Below are 21,694 nucleotides of genomic sequence, written 5' to 3' on the forward strand. Positions count from 1 at the left end.
GTCCCCAATAAGGCTTCCCACTGGCACAGCTGTTAAGTCCTCAACCAAGTGTCCAAGCCAAGTCCTTTAGCACCCTCTCTGTGAAACCAGTGCTTCATGTCCCTGTTCCAAGCACCTGACACACACACTCTTTCAGATTTAATTTTCACATACACACACACACACACACACACACACACACACACACACACACACACACACACACACACACACACACACATGTGCGCGCGCACACGTGCACTCACGCACGCACTCACATGCACACACACACACCTGGGAAAGGCTGGCACAGATTGTCCATGCAACCAACTTTGCCCAGACTGTCAGATAGATTCACTGCCACCATTCAGTTACTATAAGGCTATTAAAAGGGTATCCAATTATGCTGAGTGAAGTTAATATTAATACAAATGGCTCAATGACAATCAGCTCATCCTCAATCCCAATAAAACAAAGCTCCTCCTTTTTCTTCCTAACTCCATCTCCCACTGTAAATCTGCATTTTCAATCTCTTCTCTCAACAACACTATTATAAAAGTTGAAACACAAACTAAACGCCTCGCACTATTATTGATGACCAACTAAAATTTGACCTACATGTCCAACAAAGCTTCAAAAAAAACAAAAACAAAAAGTAGGCCTACTTTACAGAAATAAAAAATACCTTAGTGCAGAATCCAAATGTGCCCTTGCTCAAACTTTCTTAGTACCCATCCTACACTATGCCTCCTCTATCCTGACTAACCTACAATCTTCCCTCAAATCAACATACAATAAAGTTGCTAGATTTGCTGTAAATCATCCCTGCTCTTCCCACCACAACGTGGCCCTAAAGAAACTTCACTGGCTTGAACTCCCACATCAGCTTACTCTCATTCAACTCCAAACTGCTCACTCCCTTCTCAATAACACCATTACCTGCCTATCAATTTCCAAACTTCTGTCCTGTTACACCCCCAATCGTCCTCTTCATAGTTCCAACCAACTCTTACTACTGACCTATAAACCCTGTACAAATATAGGCAAAAACCTTTATAAATACTCTGTCTCTCATAGCTGGAACAAACTCCCATTTCATATCAAAAGTATAACTCATGCAACAAATTTAAAAAGACACTAGAAGATCACCTGCTTAACTCCAAGATCTGGCACTGCAATCACTCCTCTTAACTTTCCATATACCTCTGTCTATTCGGATCCCTATCACTTCCCCGAAGTTTCAAAACTCCAAAGTCCATATGGCCGAGACCATATCTCCGAAGTTCTGAAACTCCGAAACAAAAATAAAAAACAAGAACATAAAACAAAACAACTTACCTGTACGTTTTTGCAGGGGGGCAGGCGCCCTTCACCCCTCACACCCCCTGCTACTTAAATATACCAACTCCAAGATCACACTGCAGTGAGGAAAACAGCAAATCCCGAGTTCCATGCTATATGGCAATCCCAATACAAAGTGCTCGGGTTTCAAAACTTTGGAGATTTGGTCTCAGCTATACGGTCTTCAGAGTTTTGAAACTTTGGGGAAGTGATATGGATCCGTCTATTCACATTCTACAACTTCTACTTAGGAAATGTCTTAGCATTACTTCTAATTCTTGTAAATATTACAACATGCTAGCTTTTCAGCATTGTGACTAAATTGTTTGTATGTTTATAGGTTCATAGGTTCATAGGTTCATACTAGGCTATCTGCCCTAGGGCATTTATAAGCCTAGCCAGAGTGTGTTTGGCTTTCGCCACCCATTTTAAATGAATTTTGCTATGCCCTTTTTCGAGGTTAGTATACTGTGCCTCTGTCTAACAGTGACACAGAAGTGATACCCGGGGTATGATTTTTTCTGTACACCAGCATTTATGTTTGTACTTTAATTTATCTTATGTATAATGTCTCTTTTTTACTTTTTATTGCTGTAGAAGTTATTGGAGCTTTTCTCCTTGGGTCTCCACTGAAAATGTTTTTTTTTTGGTAACTCAGGTGGACCAACCCGGTTAACAAATGTGAAATAAATAAATACATAAATAATGTTGATCAAACAGCCAGGCTTTCAGGAGTGGCCACAATTATCACCAAATAAATATATGCAAATAATCTCAAAGCTTAAATATTTTCTAAAAGAAGCAGTCACAATGAAACGTTTAAATATATTGAATAATAAATCATACAAGAACAAGAAAATACTAAATATCTATTTACAGTAAACACCAGAGTTTCAACCACAGGAAATATTAAAATAACACAGATGAATAGATTCACACAGACATAGAAAAACACTACTTAACTAATCTCACTATATTTTCCTGACTAAACTAAAGAGTTACAATTCCCTGGTCACTTACTAGAACAAGGCAAGATGAAATAGGCGTGGGTTCCTCCTACGTTAGGCTCCAAGAAACAGACTGCTTCTGAGACTTCTCAATATAATATCTAAATATTATTTCTGGGATAGCTTACAGAAGGACATCATATCTGCTCATCTGACTCTGTTTCCCATGCAATCCCCCATTGTTAGAAATTGTCAGGATTTATCACATATGTGTCAAGAATACACACACACAGAGCCTTGCTAAGATCTGCTGCAGCTCCTGGAAGTCATAAAACAATTTCAAGCCTCTACCCTTCCAGATTAGGAATTAGCTCCCTGCTAGAGACAATAAATAAGGCTTCCTAATACTTGGTTTCCTAGACATTTTATATCTGGCTGCAACCAGACCTGTAAGATACAATCGTTATGGCCTAATTTAATTTCAGCTATTTTTCAAAATTAGCTGGGACCGAGATTAACTTCTTGTCTTCCAGTACCCTCTGTTAAAACATACACATTTGATTCAGTTACAATACAGTCAGGACCCACTGTTGGTACATTTTTAACACAAGGAACTTTACAGACACATTCTCAACACAAGCATCTGTACAAATTAGTTGATATACAAAAGACATATAATTCACTACAAAATTCCAGCTAGCTGTGCTGGAATATGTTATACATTCATTGCCCTACTTCTCCTGGCATAGCTGACAGTAACTCTTATCATCATCACATCTCTCCCACCCTTTGAAGACTCAAGCTAGTTTTTCAAGTGCCCCTTGAGAAACGTTGCTTGAGAGGAATGAGCCTATCTCAGAATACATTATCCCATATGCTGTCTTGAGATTCCATCTGCCTTGGCATTGCTGACCCCACTACAGTGGTGCACTATCATGTCATATGCCTGCAAACCTAGGATTCACCATAACAACTTATCATTTTGCTGGTTGGCTTGCTGCAGTCATAGATCCCCCTCAGACTCCTCCTGCCTCCTACTGCAAATACTCAGCACCAGGACCTCCCTATCATGGTAAGGTTTCATCATGTTAACATGGTACAATTTGTGCCCCTGCCTCCTGCCTAGCAGTTTTACCATGTGGTTAACATCACTGACCTTCCTTACCACTTTGAAGGGTCCCGCCCAAGCTGCCTGCAGCTTATTGTGTCTGACAGGAATGAGAAGCATAACTTGCTGCCCCACAGCATACTCTATGGCTCGAGCATTCCTGTCATACCATACCTTTTCCTGGTGTTGGGCTCCTGCTAGGTCCTCATGAGCCAAGCCCATGAGCTTCCTAAGCCTTGTCCTGAGGTTTAGGACATATGCCACAACAGACTCCTTGTGGGATTCACACTCACCGTCCCACTCATCATGAAGAAGATCTAAAGGCCCCCTCAGCCTATGCCCATACAGCAACTCAAAGGGTGAAAAACCTGTGGATTCCTGGGCTACCTCTCTGTAAACAAAAAGCAGATGGGGCAAATATTTGTTCCACTCTCTCTTAAACTGGTCTGCAAATGCCTGTAGCATGGTCTTTAGTGTAGAGTTTAGCCTATCCACAAGGCCATTAGTCTGGGGGTGATAGTGGGTGGTCATTAGGTGCTTCACCCCACAGTACTTCCACAGATAAGCCAGCAGATCTGACATGAAATTGGCACCTCTGTCAGTCAGCATTTCTCTTGGGAAACCTACCCTGCTGAAAATCTCTAACAAAGCATTTGCCACCTTCTCTGCCTCAATGGAGGGCAGAGCCACTGCCTCAGGGTATCTAGTAGTATAATCTACTAACACCAGGATTTACTTCTTTCCTGTGGAACTTAGGGTGGGCTCAGAGGCCCACAATATCCATAGCTACCCTCTGAAATGGCTCCTCAATCACAAGCAAATGCATCAAAGGAGCTTTGAACTTGTCTCCTGCCATGCCTACTTTTTGGCACTGCTCACATGTCCTGCAGTATCCTGTTAAATCCCTTGCAATCCTAGGCCAATAAAAGTTCTGCATAATACATTTCTTGGTATGCTTTATGTCCATATGACCTACAAAAGGAATGTCATGGGCTATGGCTAGCAGTGCCAGACTCCCAGAGCTTAGTAGTCCAAGGATTGATAGCTTTAATCAAACAAACACACAAACATGTGAGTGCACACATAACTTCTCCCTCATACATTGCAAAATGCTCAGTTAATGCAATGTGAGTTGAGAAGTTGCTTCTTACTGACCCTAAGACCAAAAATCCTAATTTGTCTTGGCTAATCTGAGTTCTTCACATGACAGGTAACACCTGTAGAAAATCATATACAGAAACATATGCACCCAAATATAACTTATTGAAAGACTGCCAAATTTGTGTTTGCCATTATAGAAGCACACAGATGGCCATCTGGATTCTAACTGATGGCATTCTTGCTAAAATGGACAAAGGGATGCTAACAAAAGACATTTTACTGGATTTAAAGTGTATTGCTCACCTTCTGAAACACCTTTATTTTACAATTAATTTAATTTCTAATCATACTCCTCATGTTAATGTTGCAAGTGATTTCATTTCTGTAGGGTTAATTTTAGTTTCCCTGGTTTTCATTTTTTTTTCTATTAAGTATTCTCACAAAAATATGCCATGGTAAGTAGTGAGAAATGATTTACTCACATTTGCAAAGCATTATGGACAATCAAACAAACTTTCTCTTTAGAAGAATAGCTTCTTACATATATTGTAGTTTCACTGCTACATCTTCACATATATTCATTTTCAATTTGTTTTACTGGCAAGACTGGTTGACAGCTTGCTTTTCTGGTAAGTTAAAAAGTTCTGCTAATGCATTTAACATGAAACTACAGCAGCCTATTCTTTACTTCAGGTAGTAAGGCATTGTGGATTCAGTCTTTTAAGATATAAAGAAAGGAGATATTGGGGCGGAGCCTAGATGGCCAACTGACAGCAGTGAATTTTGAGAGCTCCATAAACTAGTATAATAATAATATAGGAAAATTTTAATATTTTCAAGTTTAAAATGTCAGAAATCTATAGATAAACTACTAAACTACATAAATATCAGTTTTGGTGGAGATATACAAAAAATTTCCTGTCAAGTAACTTGGAGATATATTGAGTCACTGAATATGAACAACTCAAGGAATTCTCACCCAGGTACTGCTTTGAAAAAAAAAACTGCAATTGATGACATCTACCTTATAGGAACTATCTTTGAAGATGGATGGCTTTAAAAATGACTTAGAAAACCTCAAATTAAATTCTCAAAAACAGAATGATACTCTTAAGGAACTATCACAGCAACATCATACAAAAATAACAAATATAGAGACTTCTCTAAATGACATTGAAGGGAGACTCAAAGAGGAAGAATTCCAAAAAAAAAATTCTGCTTAAACAGAATACATGGCTGCTTAACAAAATAGATTACTTAGAAAACAGGGAGAGGAGAAACAACATAAGGATCTTTGGTCTACCTGAAAACACTGAAGGTGAAGACATTATTTCATTCTTAACAACCTGGATTCCTGAATTTTTAGACTTGAAAGAGGGACTTTCGTTTGGGATTGAAAGGGCGCATAGAGCACTGAGGAAACCTGCTTCGAACTCAACAAATACTCCACCTAGATTCATAGATTCATAGATTTAGGGCCTATATGTATATATATATTGGTATATTATCAGTTTCATACAATGTTATGTTCTCATACATGCCAAGCAATAGTTGTAGCAGCAAGCTCACTAATTGATCATTTGATTTAATTAAATTAATTGAGTTCCGCCAGTAGTGAATATATAATATAGACATTTGTTTATATACTTGAGTGAAAAGAAGAGAAAGCGAGTTGTACCGCGAAAGCTTTATTCCCTTTGTTCCTGTATCTGGTTTGATGAGGATTTTTTTTTTTACAAAGAAGAAGAATCGTTTTGTTCATTTGTTCAGCACAGGTGTGGCAGTTCTGGTGCATGGGTGGGTTTGTTTTTTTTTTTTTTTTCATTGCCAGTGTTTGTTTGTTTGAGAGAGTACAGGAGTACTTTACTATACTGTCCTTAGTGGCTGGTTCACCGCTTTTGTCGTTCATTATAAAATTTCTTTAATTTCTGGACAAGGAATTAATATTAAAATCTGTTTGGAGAAAATCACCCTTAAAATACAATCAAAGCCTGATAAGGTTTGACAATGATTATTCTTCCAGAATACTAGAACAAAGGAAAAAAGTCTGGCCAATAATAAAACTGTTGAAACAAAACAACGTTAAAGCACACCTGGCCTTTCAAGCCAAGATAAAAATACTTTTGTCAATGAGATGAGAACCTTTAATGACTTAGAAGAAGCTACTATATTCATCAAAAACAACAATATAGTGTCGAACCCAGAAGAAATGGAATGGATGGCCCCTACTCTTAAAAGAATAAAATAAACAAATCCTTGGACTGATGCTAGAAAGAAGAAACAAAAAACTGATTCCAAGAGGGTTGTCCCAAAAAAATAACTCTTACAACTACATTTCTCAAAGTATCAACTGATATGGTACATCACTTGTCATCTGTTTTTATTTAAAAAAAGGAGGAATTCTTAACTGAGAAACAGTAATGATTTATTCAGAATGTTCAAAGAGTCCAGTAATTCTTCACAAACAAAGGTAGGTCAAGATGGGTTACTAATTTACATTATATATAAGCCAAACAAAGTAACATATAATACAAACAGAAGTTTCTGTTCCCCTTCTTGAATTCAGTGAATACTTATCTCGTTCATTTTTCATTGATTTTACTTATAATAATTTAAGTAATTAATTAACTAATTCAACAAGGTACCCTTCATCAGAGTTCAGACTCAAAATGTAACAAATTAACATCATATATAATAGCAGTAACAGTAGAGTGTTTTGAAAAAAAATGCTGTCATGGAGACTAATGCCTTCTTCAGTTAAAGTATGATTTAGAAATGTCATGTATATCCTGGTTAAATAATAGTAGCAAGCTCTTAGTACAAATGTCATCATTATTCTGTCTAAATATAGTTAATAACAAGTATGGCAGGTATCATAGCTACGATTGCTGTTTGATCAATCCTGATATGGTATGCGTGGATGCAGCTGTGTCTGGCAGCTAGTACAGATGTCATTATTATTCTGTCTAAACATAGTTAATATCAATTATGGCAGGTATCATAGCTTTGAGTGCTGTTTGATCAATCCTGATATGGTGTGCATGGATGCAGCCTTGTCTGGCAGCTAGAACAAATGTCATTACTATTCTGTCTAAACATAATATCAATTACGGCAGGTATCATAGCTTCGAGTGCTGTTTGATTAAGCCTGACATGGTGTATGTGGATGTAGCTGTGTTTGGCAGCTGTTATATGTTGCCGTTTCTGTCTCCGGGAAGCTGTGGTTTGCGGCTTGTGATCGAGGTTTACTGATGCTTGTGAATTAGGAAGAGATATTTGGTGTTTTAGCCTGGATCCAGGGGAAGGGGATGGATAGAACAGTGATTTGGGATATTTTGGCAGAGAATGGTTTGTTTGTATGTCTGCTGAGTGAGAGGTGGGAGGGTTGGAGGAGCGTGTTGTCTCTTGTGGCGGCTTGTTGGGAGGTCTTTTTTTTTATCTGTTTGCTTTCTGTTTTTTTCCTGGCTGCTGCCTCGCTGAAAGGGAGGGAATTTAGGCTTGAAGTTGCAGTGAAATGAAGCTTTGCTTCAGGTGCATCGTGAGCCTCTGGTATGCAGTACACAGACACACTAACAGAAACAGACACTTCCAGGTTGCTATGGTAACAGAGACAAAGTGACAATAATGCTTAATGGCTCTGAGGAGCCTCCGAGATGATTTTTGGCAATGACGTTTTTGGTTTTAAAAAAAATAAATAAAAGAGCTGTTTGAAACCACATGTACACATATTGATGGTCTCCCAACACTTTATTTAGCTCATTAAGTTGATTCTTGAAAAAAAAAAATAATAGGTGCAATTTTACATTTAAAATGTATTTTGGTCCAAACATATTAAGGACTTACATAAGAGTGGAAGTCTGAGTTATTGTGAAAGACTAAGAGCACTTGGTCTTGTGTGGTACCCTTTGCAGTAGTCTGGGAGGTGAGCTTGCTCAGACGTGTTGGGGATATGGGGATAGCCAATTCTAGGGGTGTTCGGGGTTGCCGGGAAGTGCTAGAGAGTCATCAGATTTCCTTTATGGAAATATCTGTGGGAATGGAAGGTGTGTTGAGTGGTTCACTGGCAGAGTGGCCACTGCATGGAACAGGCTGGTAAAATGGAACAGACAAATATTGGTTTGGATATTTTAGGAACAGCCTGTAAACACACCACATGAATTAGTGAATGGTATTCTGGCAAAACTGGATGGGCATTGTTACCCGTGCTTGAAGTACTGATATGTGTCTATGTAAGGATGGAAATATACTTATAACAAATAAGAAACTAGAAGGGTTGCATAATTTAAAGTCTATGGACTGTATAAATATGCCTGGAAGGAGCTAATAATAAGAATAAACATTACAGCGTGTGGTCTCTCAAATAACAAAGCAACAGCCCCCCCAAAAAACACACACACACACACACACACACACACACACACACACACACACACACACACACACACACACACACACACACACACACACACAATAGTTATGTAATATATTATTTTAGTAAATCTAGACATAAAATATATAATTGTCATATAAGATGAAGCAGTCTGCTGAATTTAGATATTAAAGACAGGATTTAATAACATGAGCTTGTGTATAATAACACTACTGTCTTAACTTTTCATAAATGGCATACACTACATTGAACATCAAGGGGAAGCATGATGATTTTCTTATATAAGTAAATATGCATAACAAGTCATGTAATTGCTTTGATTTGAATTGTAGTTTTTTGTAACCCATCTTGACCATATATAATACTTAAGCTGTTACCAAGATAACTGTTTTATACATGACATCAAACTGACAAAGTTGTTCAAGAGAAATAATAGAAGCCTGAACTTGAAATGTCACAGAATGTAATAATCATGTTCTGAACAAATAGTATTAAATTGACAATAGACACCCAGTTTAATAACATGGGCTTGAGTTTAATAATACTACTGTTTTAACTTGTCATAAATGATACATTATATTGAACATCAAGGGGAAGCATGATGATTTTCTCATATAAGTAAATGTGTATAACAAGTCATGTAAGTGCTTTAACTTGAATTGTGTTTTTTAATACATATTGACAATACATGTTTAAGTGGTTACCAAGGTAACTAATGTTTTATACATGACATCAAACTGACAAAGTCGTTCAAGTGGAAACAATAGAAGCGTGAACTAGGAATGTCATCAGAATGTAATAATCACATTCTGAACAAATAGTATTACATTGACAATAATCACTCAGTTTAACCTTTGCTGATTATACAAAATAGAATGTTGCCATTTAAATCTAAAAACTTTCAGTATGTGTCATAAAATGGCAATTAATGAATATGGAAAGGGAACTTATCATTAATCACAATAAGTGAATTTGTTGTTTTTTAACCTATAATTTCACTCATTTTATAATAAGAAATGACAGATATGAAAATCCTTATGTGTAGGAAATGGGGGAAGAGGGATGCACTGATAATTAAAATGCACTAACTTTCATCAATGTTTACATAAAACAAACTTGATGCTTTAAGAAAGTTAGCAACAAAGTGATTACTTAAATGCTGGCAAACAATGATATATAACTTCTGATATATTCAGTAAAATACATTGTATTATAAACATTAGGTATAAATATTATTACCATCTATTTATATTAAGTAATAAGTTTTGAAAGACTTCAGCAATAAGGGTGAATATGTTCAATAACTAAGTGCTATAATCTTTTACTGAGGTTTTATATATGATACATCCTACTTTACTATGATTTAATTGCTTGTCATCTATCTTTCATGTAAACATTAATTGCTTATACAATAAGTAGACATTTATATTGTATTATAATTCTGTCTAATCTACAATAGTACTATATCTGTTCAGAATAATAAAAATATTGCTTATTCCTATTACAAATATTCTCCATATGATAATTCAATTTATGGAGCTTGGATGTTCTGGATTGTCAAGGTATGAGTAATAATCTGATGGATTTAGGCTTATCCATCAGATTAGGAGTGATTTTCATTCCATGGCTAGTGCAGATCTTAGCTTTGTTAACATTTATTAATTTAAATTTATTTCACAAAAACATTTTTAGTATGCCTGACCAAAACATTACTTTATTGGTAAACACTCAAAGTATAAAACTGATAATTTCCTTTAAAAGCTCAAACATATGCTTTATAGATATCAGAAGAAAATGTTTTAATAGTCACAATAAAACAAAAAATACATAGTCTAAATAACCTAAGATGGATTTAACTTTATTATCTTTAAATACCAATGGCTTAAACAATCCTAGCAAGAGATCAAATCCACTGAAATATTTAAAACTGAACAAAGTACAAATTGTCTTCCTTCAAGAAACTAATTTCAAAACAAATGACAATTACAAATGGAATCCTAAGGAATATATGATATTGGTGCAATCCACTTATAAGACAAAGACAAAAGGTGCAACAATTTTATGAAAAACAAATGTGATTAACCCAGAAATCGTTTATAAGTATGAAGATAAAGAAGGCCTTATGGCATTAATAATAGTTAAATTTAATAACAGAATATGGACCCTAGCCAATCTATACTGGCTCCCAGGCATTGGATCAGGAACTGTTAAAAACACTTGGATTTCATTTCCAATAATTATAAAGACAACTTAATATTAGGAGGAGATTTTAACTGTATATTTGATATTTCTGAAACTACAAATAAAAGACAGCTGCGTACATCCATGGCATCAAAAGCTTTAAACAAGTGGGTAGAATAATTTCGTCTTGTAGATACTTTCAAATTTAAAGAAGATAAATTTTTGTTGTTTTCTCATCAAGATCACAGATTTGGTACCCAAATTAGAATAGATAAAATATTTGCTGCTCATGACTTGCACTTTAAAATCATTAATTTCTCAATCACTCCCTGCCCCTTTTCAGACCACAATTCATTGATACTAAAACTTCAAAATGGGTACAAACCATTAATCTTTAACTCCAGAATTCCAGCATATATAACTAAAATTAAAGAGTTCAAGCCCCTGGTTATTATCTGAATTACAGTTCTTCTTAGATATTAATTACACCACAGAGATAAATAAAGTAATTATATGGGACCCATTAAAAGCTTACATATATGGTAAAACCCTAACTTGGTATAAAAAGAAATCAGAGAATGAGATTCTGAATTATTAGATCTACAATCCAAACTTTTGTCAGTAAAAGCTGAAAAAAATCAAAATCATTTGGAGATGAAAAAGAAAGTAGAACTATTAAACAATAAATATAATGAAATTCTAACACATAAAACTAATTTAGCTTTAGAAAAACTAAAAATAAATACCTTGGCCACCTCTTCCAAATATCTACATAATTTATCCACTAGAATCAAAATACAATCAAAAGCTAATAACATTAAAAGTATCTTTCATGAAAAGAAAGGGGAAAATGTCTCGGATATAGGTGACATTCTTGATGTCTATAGAAATCACTATATGGAACATTTCCTAAATGAAAATATACATATTGAGCAATTAAATCTAGATGAAAAATGTTCTAATATAAAAAAATACCAGAAAAAAATAAAACTAGATCTGTAAGCACCCATATCTTATAAAGAAATTACAGATACAATAAAAGAGGGTAAAATAATAAAGCTTCAGGTATAGATGGCATAACTATGGAAATATATAAACATTTTCCTTCAAAGATACTTTCCCTCTTCCATAAAACTCTATTAGAAATTCAGTCACAAGCTTTAATACCAACCTCTTGGAGATATTCCTTAATCACACCAATCCTAAAGGAAAACAAATCCCCAAACCTCTGTACTTCATATAGACCTATATCATTATTAAATAATGACTATAAGATATTTATGACAATATTAACTAACAGAATAAAAATACCACTATCCAAAACAATAAAAAAATGATCAAACTAGATTTATATATCATAGACACACACATGACAATATTAAAAAGATAATTTCTCTTATATATTATGTTAATAAAGAAATACATAATTGGCTTAGATATGGGGAAAGCCTTTGATTCCCTAAATTGGGACAATTTATTCAAAATTCTGGTGTTATTTGAATTTCCTCCTTCATTTGTTCATCTACTAAAGAATATATATACAAATAATTTAGCGTGTGTTAGGCTAGGTCCTTTCACCTCTGAATCTATACATATAACAAAGGGTACTAAACAAGGATGTCCCATGTCACCAATTCTATTTGCTTTGGCTATAGAAATATTGGCAGATTCAATAAGTAACAATACAAAAATCAAAGATGTAGATGTTTATGAACAATACAATTCTAAAGTAATGTTCTTGCTGATGACATATTATTAACAGTATCTAATACAAAAGAGAAATTAGAAGAATTAGATATTTTAATTGACACATTCCAGGACTCCATTTCAATAAATTAAAGTAAGAATTTTTATTTTTAAATAAAAAAAAGAATTGCAGATGAAGGGAAATCACATTATAGGGAAATGAGAATCTACCTTAAAATATCTAGGAATTGACTTATGCAAGAATAATGAATTAGTCTCAAAACACCTACAATAATATCATCAATAAAATTAAAATCTCTGTGGAAATGTGGAACAAAATAATATTAACATTTGAAGATAGACTACAGTTAATAAAAATAGTTTTACTACCCAAGATTCTATATATAGCTTTGGCAATACAACTGTTACCAGAAAGGAATATACTCAAAGAAATAAACTCATGCCTAATAAAATTTTTATGGTTTCCCAAAAGAAACAAAATAGCTTTAATACATCATATCAGACATGGAAACAGGGAGGATTAAACTTTCCTGATATAGAAACATATATAAAAGCATCAATATCTAAAACAATCTCAGATTGGATAAGCCCATTTTTTTCTGCAAATTGTAAAGAATTACTGACTGTAATATCAATAAATGAATTTGGTTTACAAAAAAAAAAAAATCAAATAACAGATAAAAACAATTTGCCATGGCACATATTATGTATTAGTATGCAATATAACATAACTAAGCCCACTAAAACTCGTATGATTAACTATTACACTGACTCATTTAGGAAAATTATTAATGCAAATATAGATTTAAAAATCTGGTTTGATCTTTTAACACCACTCATAGTTACAAAGAGCTATCCACATAAAATATACAGAGAAATAATTAATTCCTGGGAACAGAAAGGATTTGTTTGTTGGTTTCAATGTATCAAAGAACTAAAAGTTCTGGATATGCAAACAATAGAAACAACATACAAAATTCCACAACAAGATTGGCTAACTATGCAAAGCATTCTGACATATTCACAAGATTTATGCAGAATAATTAGTAATTCTTCATTTAAAGAAATACCTAAACTTATGAAATGCTTACATGAAATCATATATAATGATTATGACATGGGAAATAGTATTTCAAAATTTTACAAGATACTGATAAATTATAAAAAACACCCAAATCCTCATATTGGAATTATATAACAAAAGGACACTCATTACAGCTAACTGAAGAAATTAAATCAAATATTTTATTATCAGTAAAACATACATCCTTTACACAATACTGGAAATCTTTTAATTGGAAATGCTTGCACAGAGCATTCTTAACTCCAGATAGAATTACTAAAATCAATTCTTCCACAAGGGGAATATGTTGGAGGTGTGAGCAAATACACAATGCAGATTGGAATCACATTTTTTTCGACTGTGTAAAAATTAAGCCATTTTGGAATGGTATTAAAAACTTTTTACAAGCTTCATTTAATGAATTGTTTAACTTATCTAAAGCTCTAGTATTATTAAATGTGTACGAAGGTCCTCATTTGAATGAGTCAAATATGTATCTAGTATGGACAATAATTGCAATCTCAAGGAAGTATATAACAAGAAGATGGAATACAAATACAATACCAACTTTGGAAGACTTCTACAGCCTACTGAAGACCACAGCATTGTTGGAAATTAAAATTAAAGAATTGAGGATTCATCCTAAGTTATTTATTAACAATCCATGGGAAAAAGTCTTATCATTGATTGATACTTTACAATAACTGAACAGATACACTCTGATAACTAGATTGTTATACCTATAAAGTAATTGCATATATTAAGCTCTGTTATAGTGTCAAGCTGATGTAAATAGTGTACATAGTTATTTAAGATGTTATATACAAATACTATGGAATTTATTCAACTGTATTTGAAAAATAAAAAAAAAATTGAGAAGAAAGGAGATATCAGCTCTGAGATAAAAAAAAAATCCAGGGGCCACCCTTATCAACCAAATAACATTAAAAAACAACATGCTTTTAATATCAGCAATTACATAATTTGGTATAATATGGTATTGTATATGGTAAGGAAGTCATATCTGACATCAAGGGTTTGCTATTTATACTTGCTTCAGGGTGTGACCACTACACTTTAAACAAGGTTTTTGACACAGTTAAACAAACCTAGCTGAAAAAGCATCCCTAACACACATATTCAGTCTATCTATCTATCTATATCTATCTATCTATCTATCTATCTATCTATCTATCTATCTATCTATCTATCTATCTATCTATCAATCACAACAAGCATCATTCCCAAATAATTCATGCACATACTAATCATTCCAATTCCAACAAAAAGTACACCGGGGTCCTCTGTTGATTACTGTCCTATCTCTATACTATGTCCAGTCACTAAACATCTGGAAAAAAACCCACTATATAATCAAATCCAAGAACACTTCAATAAATATAGCCAAATTACACAACATGGATTGAGGGATGAAAACAACAGACTTGCCAGTGTCTATGCTATTCCAGACAATATCATTTCTGCACTACAACAGAAAAAGAAAGATGTCTCTCTTATACTATCTTTCTAGATCTGACTACATCATTTGAAAGCATAAACAGCCAAATCTGCTTACAAAAGATGGAAATGGTTAACTTTGGCAACAATGTAATTCAGTGTTTTTTCAACAAATTGCAAAACTGTGCATTCAAAGTTAAAGCAAGTAACCTTATCATCTCAGAAGGAAATTTTACAGTTGACGTTCCACAAGGATCATTGCTAGACCCTATTCTATTTTCAGTCTTTATTAATGATATTAATACAATAATATTCCCCAGCAACATCACCCTCCACACTAATAATATCATTCTTCAGGTCAGATACCACAACTCAGGAATTATTGCCATTGTAAAATGTAGAACTCCAAGTCAGCTTACAAACACTGCTGCCTGAAAACTCACACCTAGAAACATTACTCTAAAGTCAGTCCAGCAGAATAGATATGTAGGTTCATAGGTTCATACTAGGCTATCTGCCCTAGGGCATTTATAAGCCTAGCCAGAGTGTGTTTGGCTTTCTCCACCCATTTTAAATGAATTTTGCTATGCCCTTTTTCGAAGTTAGTATACTGTGCCTCTGTCTAACAGTGACACAGAAGTGATACCCGGGGTAAACCTACGATCTCCCATCCACTCATCAAGATTCCTCTTGAAGAGAGTCAATGAGGGACTCTGCCAAACCTGGACTGGGATTTTATTCCAGAGTGAAGGGAGCCTCTGGGTTATGAATCTGTCCCTCCAGCACGTCCTATTTATTTCAGTGCTGAGGTTCAAATCTCTCGAGTGCGTAGCTCGATGGGATTTGGATTTTCTGAGATGCAGCATGTCCATTAATTCCAGGTTGGACATGGCTTTATACATCACAGGCACAGATCACCTCTGAGCAGGCGGTATGCCACTGAGTAGAGCTGGAGTTTCTTTAACCGGGCAGCATGGGACTATCTCTTAATCCTACCCTGTCCCTAAAAATTCACAGAAAGGCAACTGTTAAAAAAAGTCATCACTCAACATTTGTAGTCATATACTCAATATCTAACAATATCATCATTGACACCAGAACAGCCATAACTAAAAACATATTTATTCCAGAACCAGAATATAGATTATTCATACTTATGATGCATTTGGCTCACAGTACTAACATAATTCAGGCGTGTCACTGCTTTCTGTTTATCAGCCTAGCCCAGTGCAGTGGTGGATTGTGTATTTTTGGCTCTGGGTACTTTTGAAACCATATAGCCTTCCATACACACTCTGTTGTTATTTTTTTTTTGTACTATGCATAAATGCAAATGCAGTTTTGGACTCCCCTTCCCGATCATTTTAAATGCATATTTATCTGTCTGTGTTTTAAATTATATTTTTGCTTAATAATGCAAAAAGTGCATGTGTGTGTGTGTGTGTGTGTGTGTGTGTGTGTGTGTGTGTGTGTGTGTGTGTGTGTGTGTGTGTGTGTGTGTGTATGTGTGCCTGTTCATTTTAAATTTGAGTAATCCTGAAAATTTTCCAGCAAGAAGAGAAACAAGATTTACCAACCAATAACAAAATTATCCACTTTACAATATTTCGACTACAAAAGAGTACTCAAACTATCGCCATTATAATACACCAATGACTGTATTAATCAATTACAGCCAATTGCCTGTGCATACCTCAAATGTCTGAGCATGATAAAAAAAGGACCATAGCAAGATAAAGTAGTCCAGCCTGCTTTACATAAATGTGCACAAGTCCTGCAAAGTCAGACTATTGACTGTTTAATTTAATTGTGACAGTATGGTTAGTCTTTCTCAACAACAAATAGTTCCCGCACCCAACAACTGTTGCAGCATTACTGACTGTGTACACCTCAGATGTCTTATTGTGGTAAACATAAATAAATAATAATTACAGGTAAAATAATGTATTTGTTTCACACAAACACACAATAGCCAAAGTATTCCAACTTGTTTCACATAAATGCACCCTAATCCTGTAAAATCTGACTACCTACATTCAGCAAATGACAAGAGGGTAAGATACTTTAATCCATAGACAGCCCCCCACCCCCATTGTGCAGTTATAGCCAGTTTGTCATATACACCTAATCTAATTGTGATAAAATAAAACTTCTCAATGCATTAGTGCAATAATTATGGACTAAGCCAAAAAATAACATGCTCTTAAATATTTAGAATGCTACCAGAAAAACATTTTTGTATTAACATGCATTTTCTAAAGGACATAAACTCTGAAACTCAAAATTTCTGTTATTATGCAATGACATCAATCCTCACTGATTTCGCAGAAAATATTACATATTATGAGGAACAGACCAAAAATCAGGGAAGTTCTGTGAAATCAGTTGCAGTGAGAGGAGTGGTTGCAGCATAAAAGATTAAAACTATAAGCTATTACTATAAAAGAAAAAAGTGAAGCAAGGCACCAAAAAGCAACTATTACTATAAAAGTTACATCCTTGCCTACCTATAGTCAGGGTTTGAATTCCTCAGTCTATCAGTCAACATTTGTCACTGTATGATTTTGAGACTGAACAGCTAAGTTAGCGCAAATAATATATTAAATTCTTTGCATCATGCTGCCAGCTTTCAATTTGTCAGCCTGGATCATGCAAAAATATCAGTGAAAACCAACTAATGTACATTTTCTAAAGCATTCCAATAGCCAATGGAGAGAGGAACACCAAGTTATAGCAATCAATTTTCTTGGAAGCAGAAAGGGCTCAGACCACAAATGAATTACCAGTGCAGCTCTTTCCAGTTAGCCTCTCTCTGTGCACAAAAAATAAAAAAGTTAAGAGCAGTCATAGCTCATTGTTTGAAAGTTATAAGCTACATTATATCATACTTCATTGCTCTATCTTACTACATAGTTTGATTCCCTCAGCCTCCCTTTGCATACTATACAACAGTGAGCATTTGCCTGCTGCATGGCTCCAAGAAAGTCACCTATTATTTATCTATGTTTGTTAACAAGGTAGAGCACTGATCTACATGTACCTTTTTCACACTCAGCACATGTGCACAGTCTGGTTAGGCTGCTCTTTGAAAACAACAGGAAAATGGAGGCAGACAGAATCAGACCTTGGACTGCAGAAAACATTTCCTAGCTATAATCATCTGTGCTTACTTAAGCAGACAGTCCTCCAGTAGACTCACTCAAAAAAATCCAATGTGCAGAAATCAGTGACTATATTATCTACTGTGTCTATTTTCACATATTTGCTGCTTCTATAAAAACAACCCTCATGGGTTCAGCACACATATCTGGTGAACAAATACAAATAAATAAATAAATAAACAGGACAGAGCTAACTTTATAGATTGAAAGACATGAATATTTCTTCTATCTGCTACAAATGGGACAATAACATTTTGAATATGTGCAGCTATCTTTTCGGGAGGATTACAGAGAATGTATTTTTTCTATCCTTTTCACTGTATCTTTCTTGACTTATTATCCTTTTATTTCTATATAATTTATGCATAAATTGTAAATATGTTTTATCTTGTATGTATATTAAGTAAATATATTTTAAATGAGCACATAGTGAAATATTTCTACTCTTAAATGAGTAATATTTAATACGTTTTACTTTCTTATGTTATGCAAATCATCTTACATACTTGAGTACATCTTGGACTATCTATGGTGTTGCAAAGCTTGAAATTTATTTTTGTTTTGTTTTATTTTCAATGTTGTAAAGAGAGAATAAAATGAAAATGTATAACCCATTTACCTGATCAGCTACAGATAACTGTTTGACAGCAAAGTTAAAGTTCTTCGTCTTTGCAGATTCGACTACCAATGTGACAGTAACAACAGATCCTGTCTTTATGTGTGCTGGAGGTAGGAGTATTATTTCCCCTTTCACTGATTCATTTGTGTTGAGATGTGCTCTGGGAGGGATGAAAAAACATGGTATTAGTTATCTGGTTGTTACTTCACAGAAAGGGCTGCTCTAATCATCAGATGTCAACAAGATGGTAAGTATTGCTGGCCCCTAAACAAATCAAACTGCACAGGAGTAAATGAAGAAAGAAACTATCAGTGTATCACAGTTCGTAAGGGCACATCATTTATATATCTAATAAAACATCTCTCATTGTGCTTTAAGTTAAACAAAAAGAAAATGAGTAATGCAATGTTCAGAGAGCAACATCTGTGAGAAGGTAGCTGTACATTATAAACCATGTGATTGTGTATGTATCCACCTGCCTTGAACAGAATCCTTCATAGCAGCTTTTTGTTTTATTCTTAAAGTGCATTGGCCTGAGCAGGATCCTGTACTTATCCACATAGAATAACACTAGCTCCAAGGCATAAATATGTTGGCCTAAGTCTCAGGTAACCTAGGTTTGATTAGTGACCTGAGTACAGATGGAGCGAGTCAGTAAGGCATGGGACTGAAATGGCTGATGCTGCTTCATTGATCCCAAGGGGATGGAGCTGGTGAAATCCCACCACATGAGCAATGAAACAGGGAGGGAAATATAGAGTGCAGCATTCTCATGTAGAAGTACTCAGTGGTCCAAGATTGGCTAAGAGTGCAACCCCCATAGCCAACATCACAACAATGTAGAAACACTGATTTATAGTAGCTTGGCATAGCCAGGTACTGCACCACACATATCAGCCAAATAAGCAAAGGAAGTCAGGAGCATCATGAAAATATCTTAACCACATTGTGGATGATGGCTGCATTCTGTATCTCTCATCATGTGGATGATGGCTGCATTCTGTGTCTCTCATCATGTGGATAATGGTCGCATTCTCTCTCTCTCATCATGTGGACGAAGGCTGCATTCTCTGTCTCTCATCATGTGGATGATGGCTGCATTCTGTGTCTCTCATCATGTGGATGATGGCTGCATTCTGTGTCTCTCATGTGGATGATGGTTGCATTCTGTGTCTCCCATCATGTGGATGATTGTCGCATTCTCTGTCTCTCATGTGGATGATGGCTGTATTCTGTGTCTGTCATCACTGGATGATGGCTGTATTCTGTGTCTCTCATCATGTGGATGATGGCTGCATTCTCTGTCTATCATTATGTGGATGATTGCTGCATTCTCTGTTTCTCATCTCTCACACCAGGAGAGGAAATGGAAACATAGTTTAATGGACATGGGGGTATAACAATGGGGCAAAAATAATTAATAAAAAACACTCATGCAAGTAACAACCTCACGCCTTAATACTGGGACAGGATATCAGGCAGGTGAGGGTATGGTTGTATAGCCAAGGTATTTAGCATTGTATTTATGTATTGTATTATTGCAAAGATATACCCCCACTTGTCCTTGAAACTAGTTTACATACTTCACAATTTAATTGCTTAAATTATTCGTAACTGACAGCACTACTACTCATACACACAAAACACATGCACTGACTTTTATAAAGTTTATGAGCAAATACACTTCAAAGTAAAGTTCCACCTAACAATTGCTTTCAGCTAGTCTCCCTGCATTCCTGGAGTAGGGAATTCACTCCCAGTACCTTCCTTCCTTCCTTTGTCTCACTTCAAAGTCACTATACCCTACAACATAAACTAAAATAATTTGCTTCTGTCTAAAGGACACTGTGATATTAAGGAAAACAAAACAAACTAAAAGTAGTAGCACATAATCATTGCTCATGCGCAAGTGAGCAGTAACAACTTCAGGCAATGAAGTTTGTGCAACTGTTCTAGCAAGACAATCAAGCAAGGCAACAGCATAGATTGGAATAAACAGTACACAAAACAAAAAGTAATAAAATCAAAGGTGAAAGAAAGGAGCTGTAAAATGAATAAATTAATATAATACAATATAATATTATATCTATATATATATATATATATATATATATATATATATACATACATATAAATATATATATATATATATATATATATATATATATATATATATATATATAGGAATATGTAACATTGCCGACACTCCAGAATGCCGACAACCATATGGCTGACACCATATGATCGACATTCGGAATGCCAACAATGTGGAACCGGCATCTCACTATAGTGCGGAATGGAAAGATTTCCATTCCTGCACTGTAGTGCGATCTTGGAGTTGGTATATTAAAGTTATGGGGGGTATGAAGGGCGAAGCCCCCCACAGGGGGTGCAGGGGTCATTGCCCCCCTGCTAGCAGTTGAAATGAAATTTTATTTTCTTTTTACATGGTCTGCTTACAATGTCAAGATTTCGGATGTCAGTCATATGGTGTTGGCCATATGGTTGTCGGCATTTTGAAATTTCGGCATTGTGAAGTAGATCCATATATATATCTATAAATATATATATATATATATATATATATATATATATATATATATATATATATATATGGAAAACATGGGAAATGTACATAC

The 21,694-nt window shown here is 34.9% G+C and overlaps 1 protein-coding gene across 3 annotated transcripts in view; it reads right to left on the reverse strand.

The window, feature by feature from the left end:
• Positions 1-21,694, reverse strand: part of VWA7 (von Willebrand factor A domain containing 7) — a 325,092-nt gene that overhangs the window by 6,333 nt on the left and 297,065 nt on the right. For all 3 annotated transcript variants that reach the window (XM_044083283.1, XM_044083284.1, XM_044083282.1), the window contains one exon: positions 19,056-19,215. In XM_044083283.1, the coding sequence (XP_043939218.1) occupies positions 19,056-19,215 (160 nt within the window). The remainder of the gene's footprint in view (positions 1-19,055; positions 19,216-21,694) is intronic.

This window comes from Protopterus annectens, chromosome 9.part0 (assembly GCF_019279795.1).
Source record: "Protopterus annectens isolate FY-2018-M chromosome 9.part0, PAN1.0, whole genome shotgun sequence".
In the NCBI taxonomy this organism is placed as follows: domain Eukaryota; kingdom Metazoa; phylum Chordata; order Ceratodontiformes; family Protopteridae; genus Protopterus; species Protopterus annectens.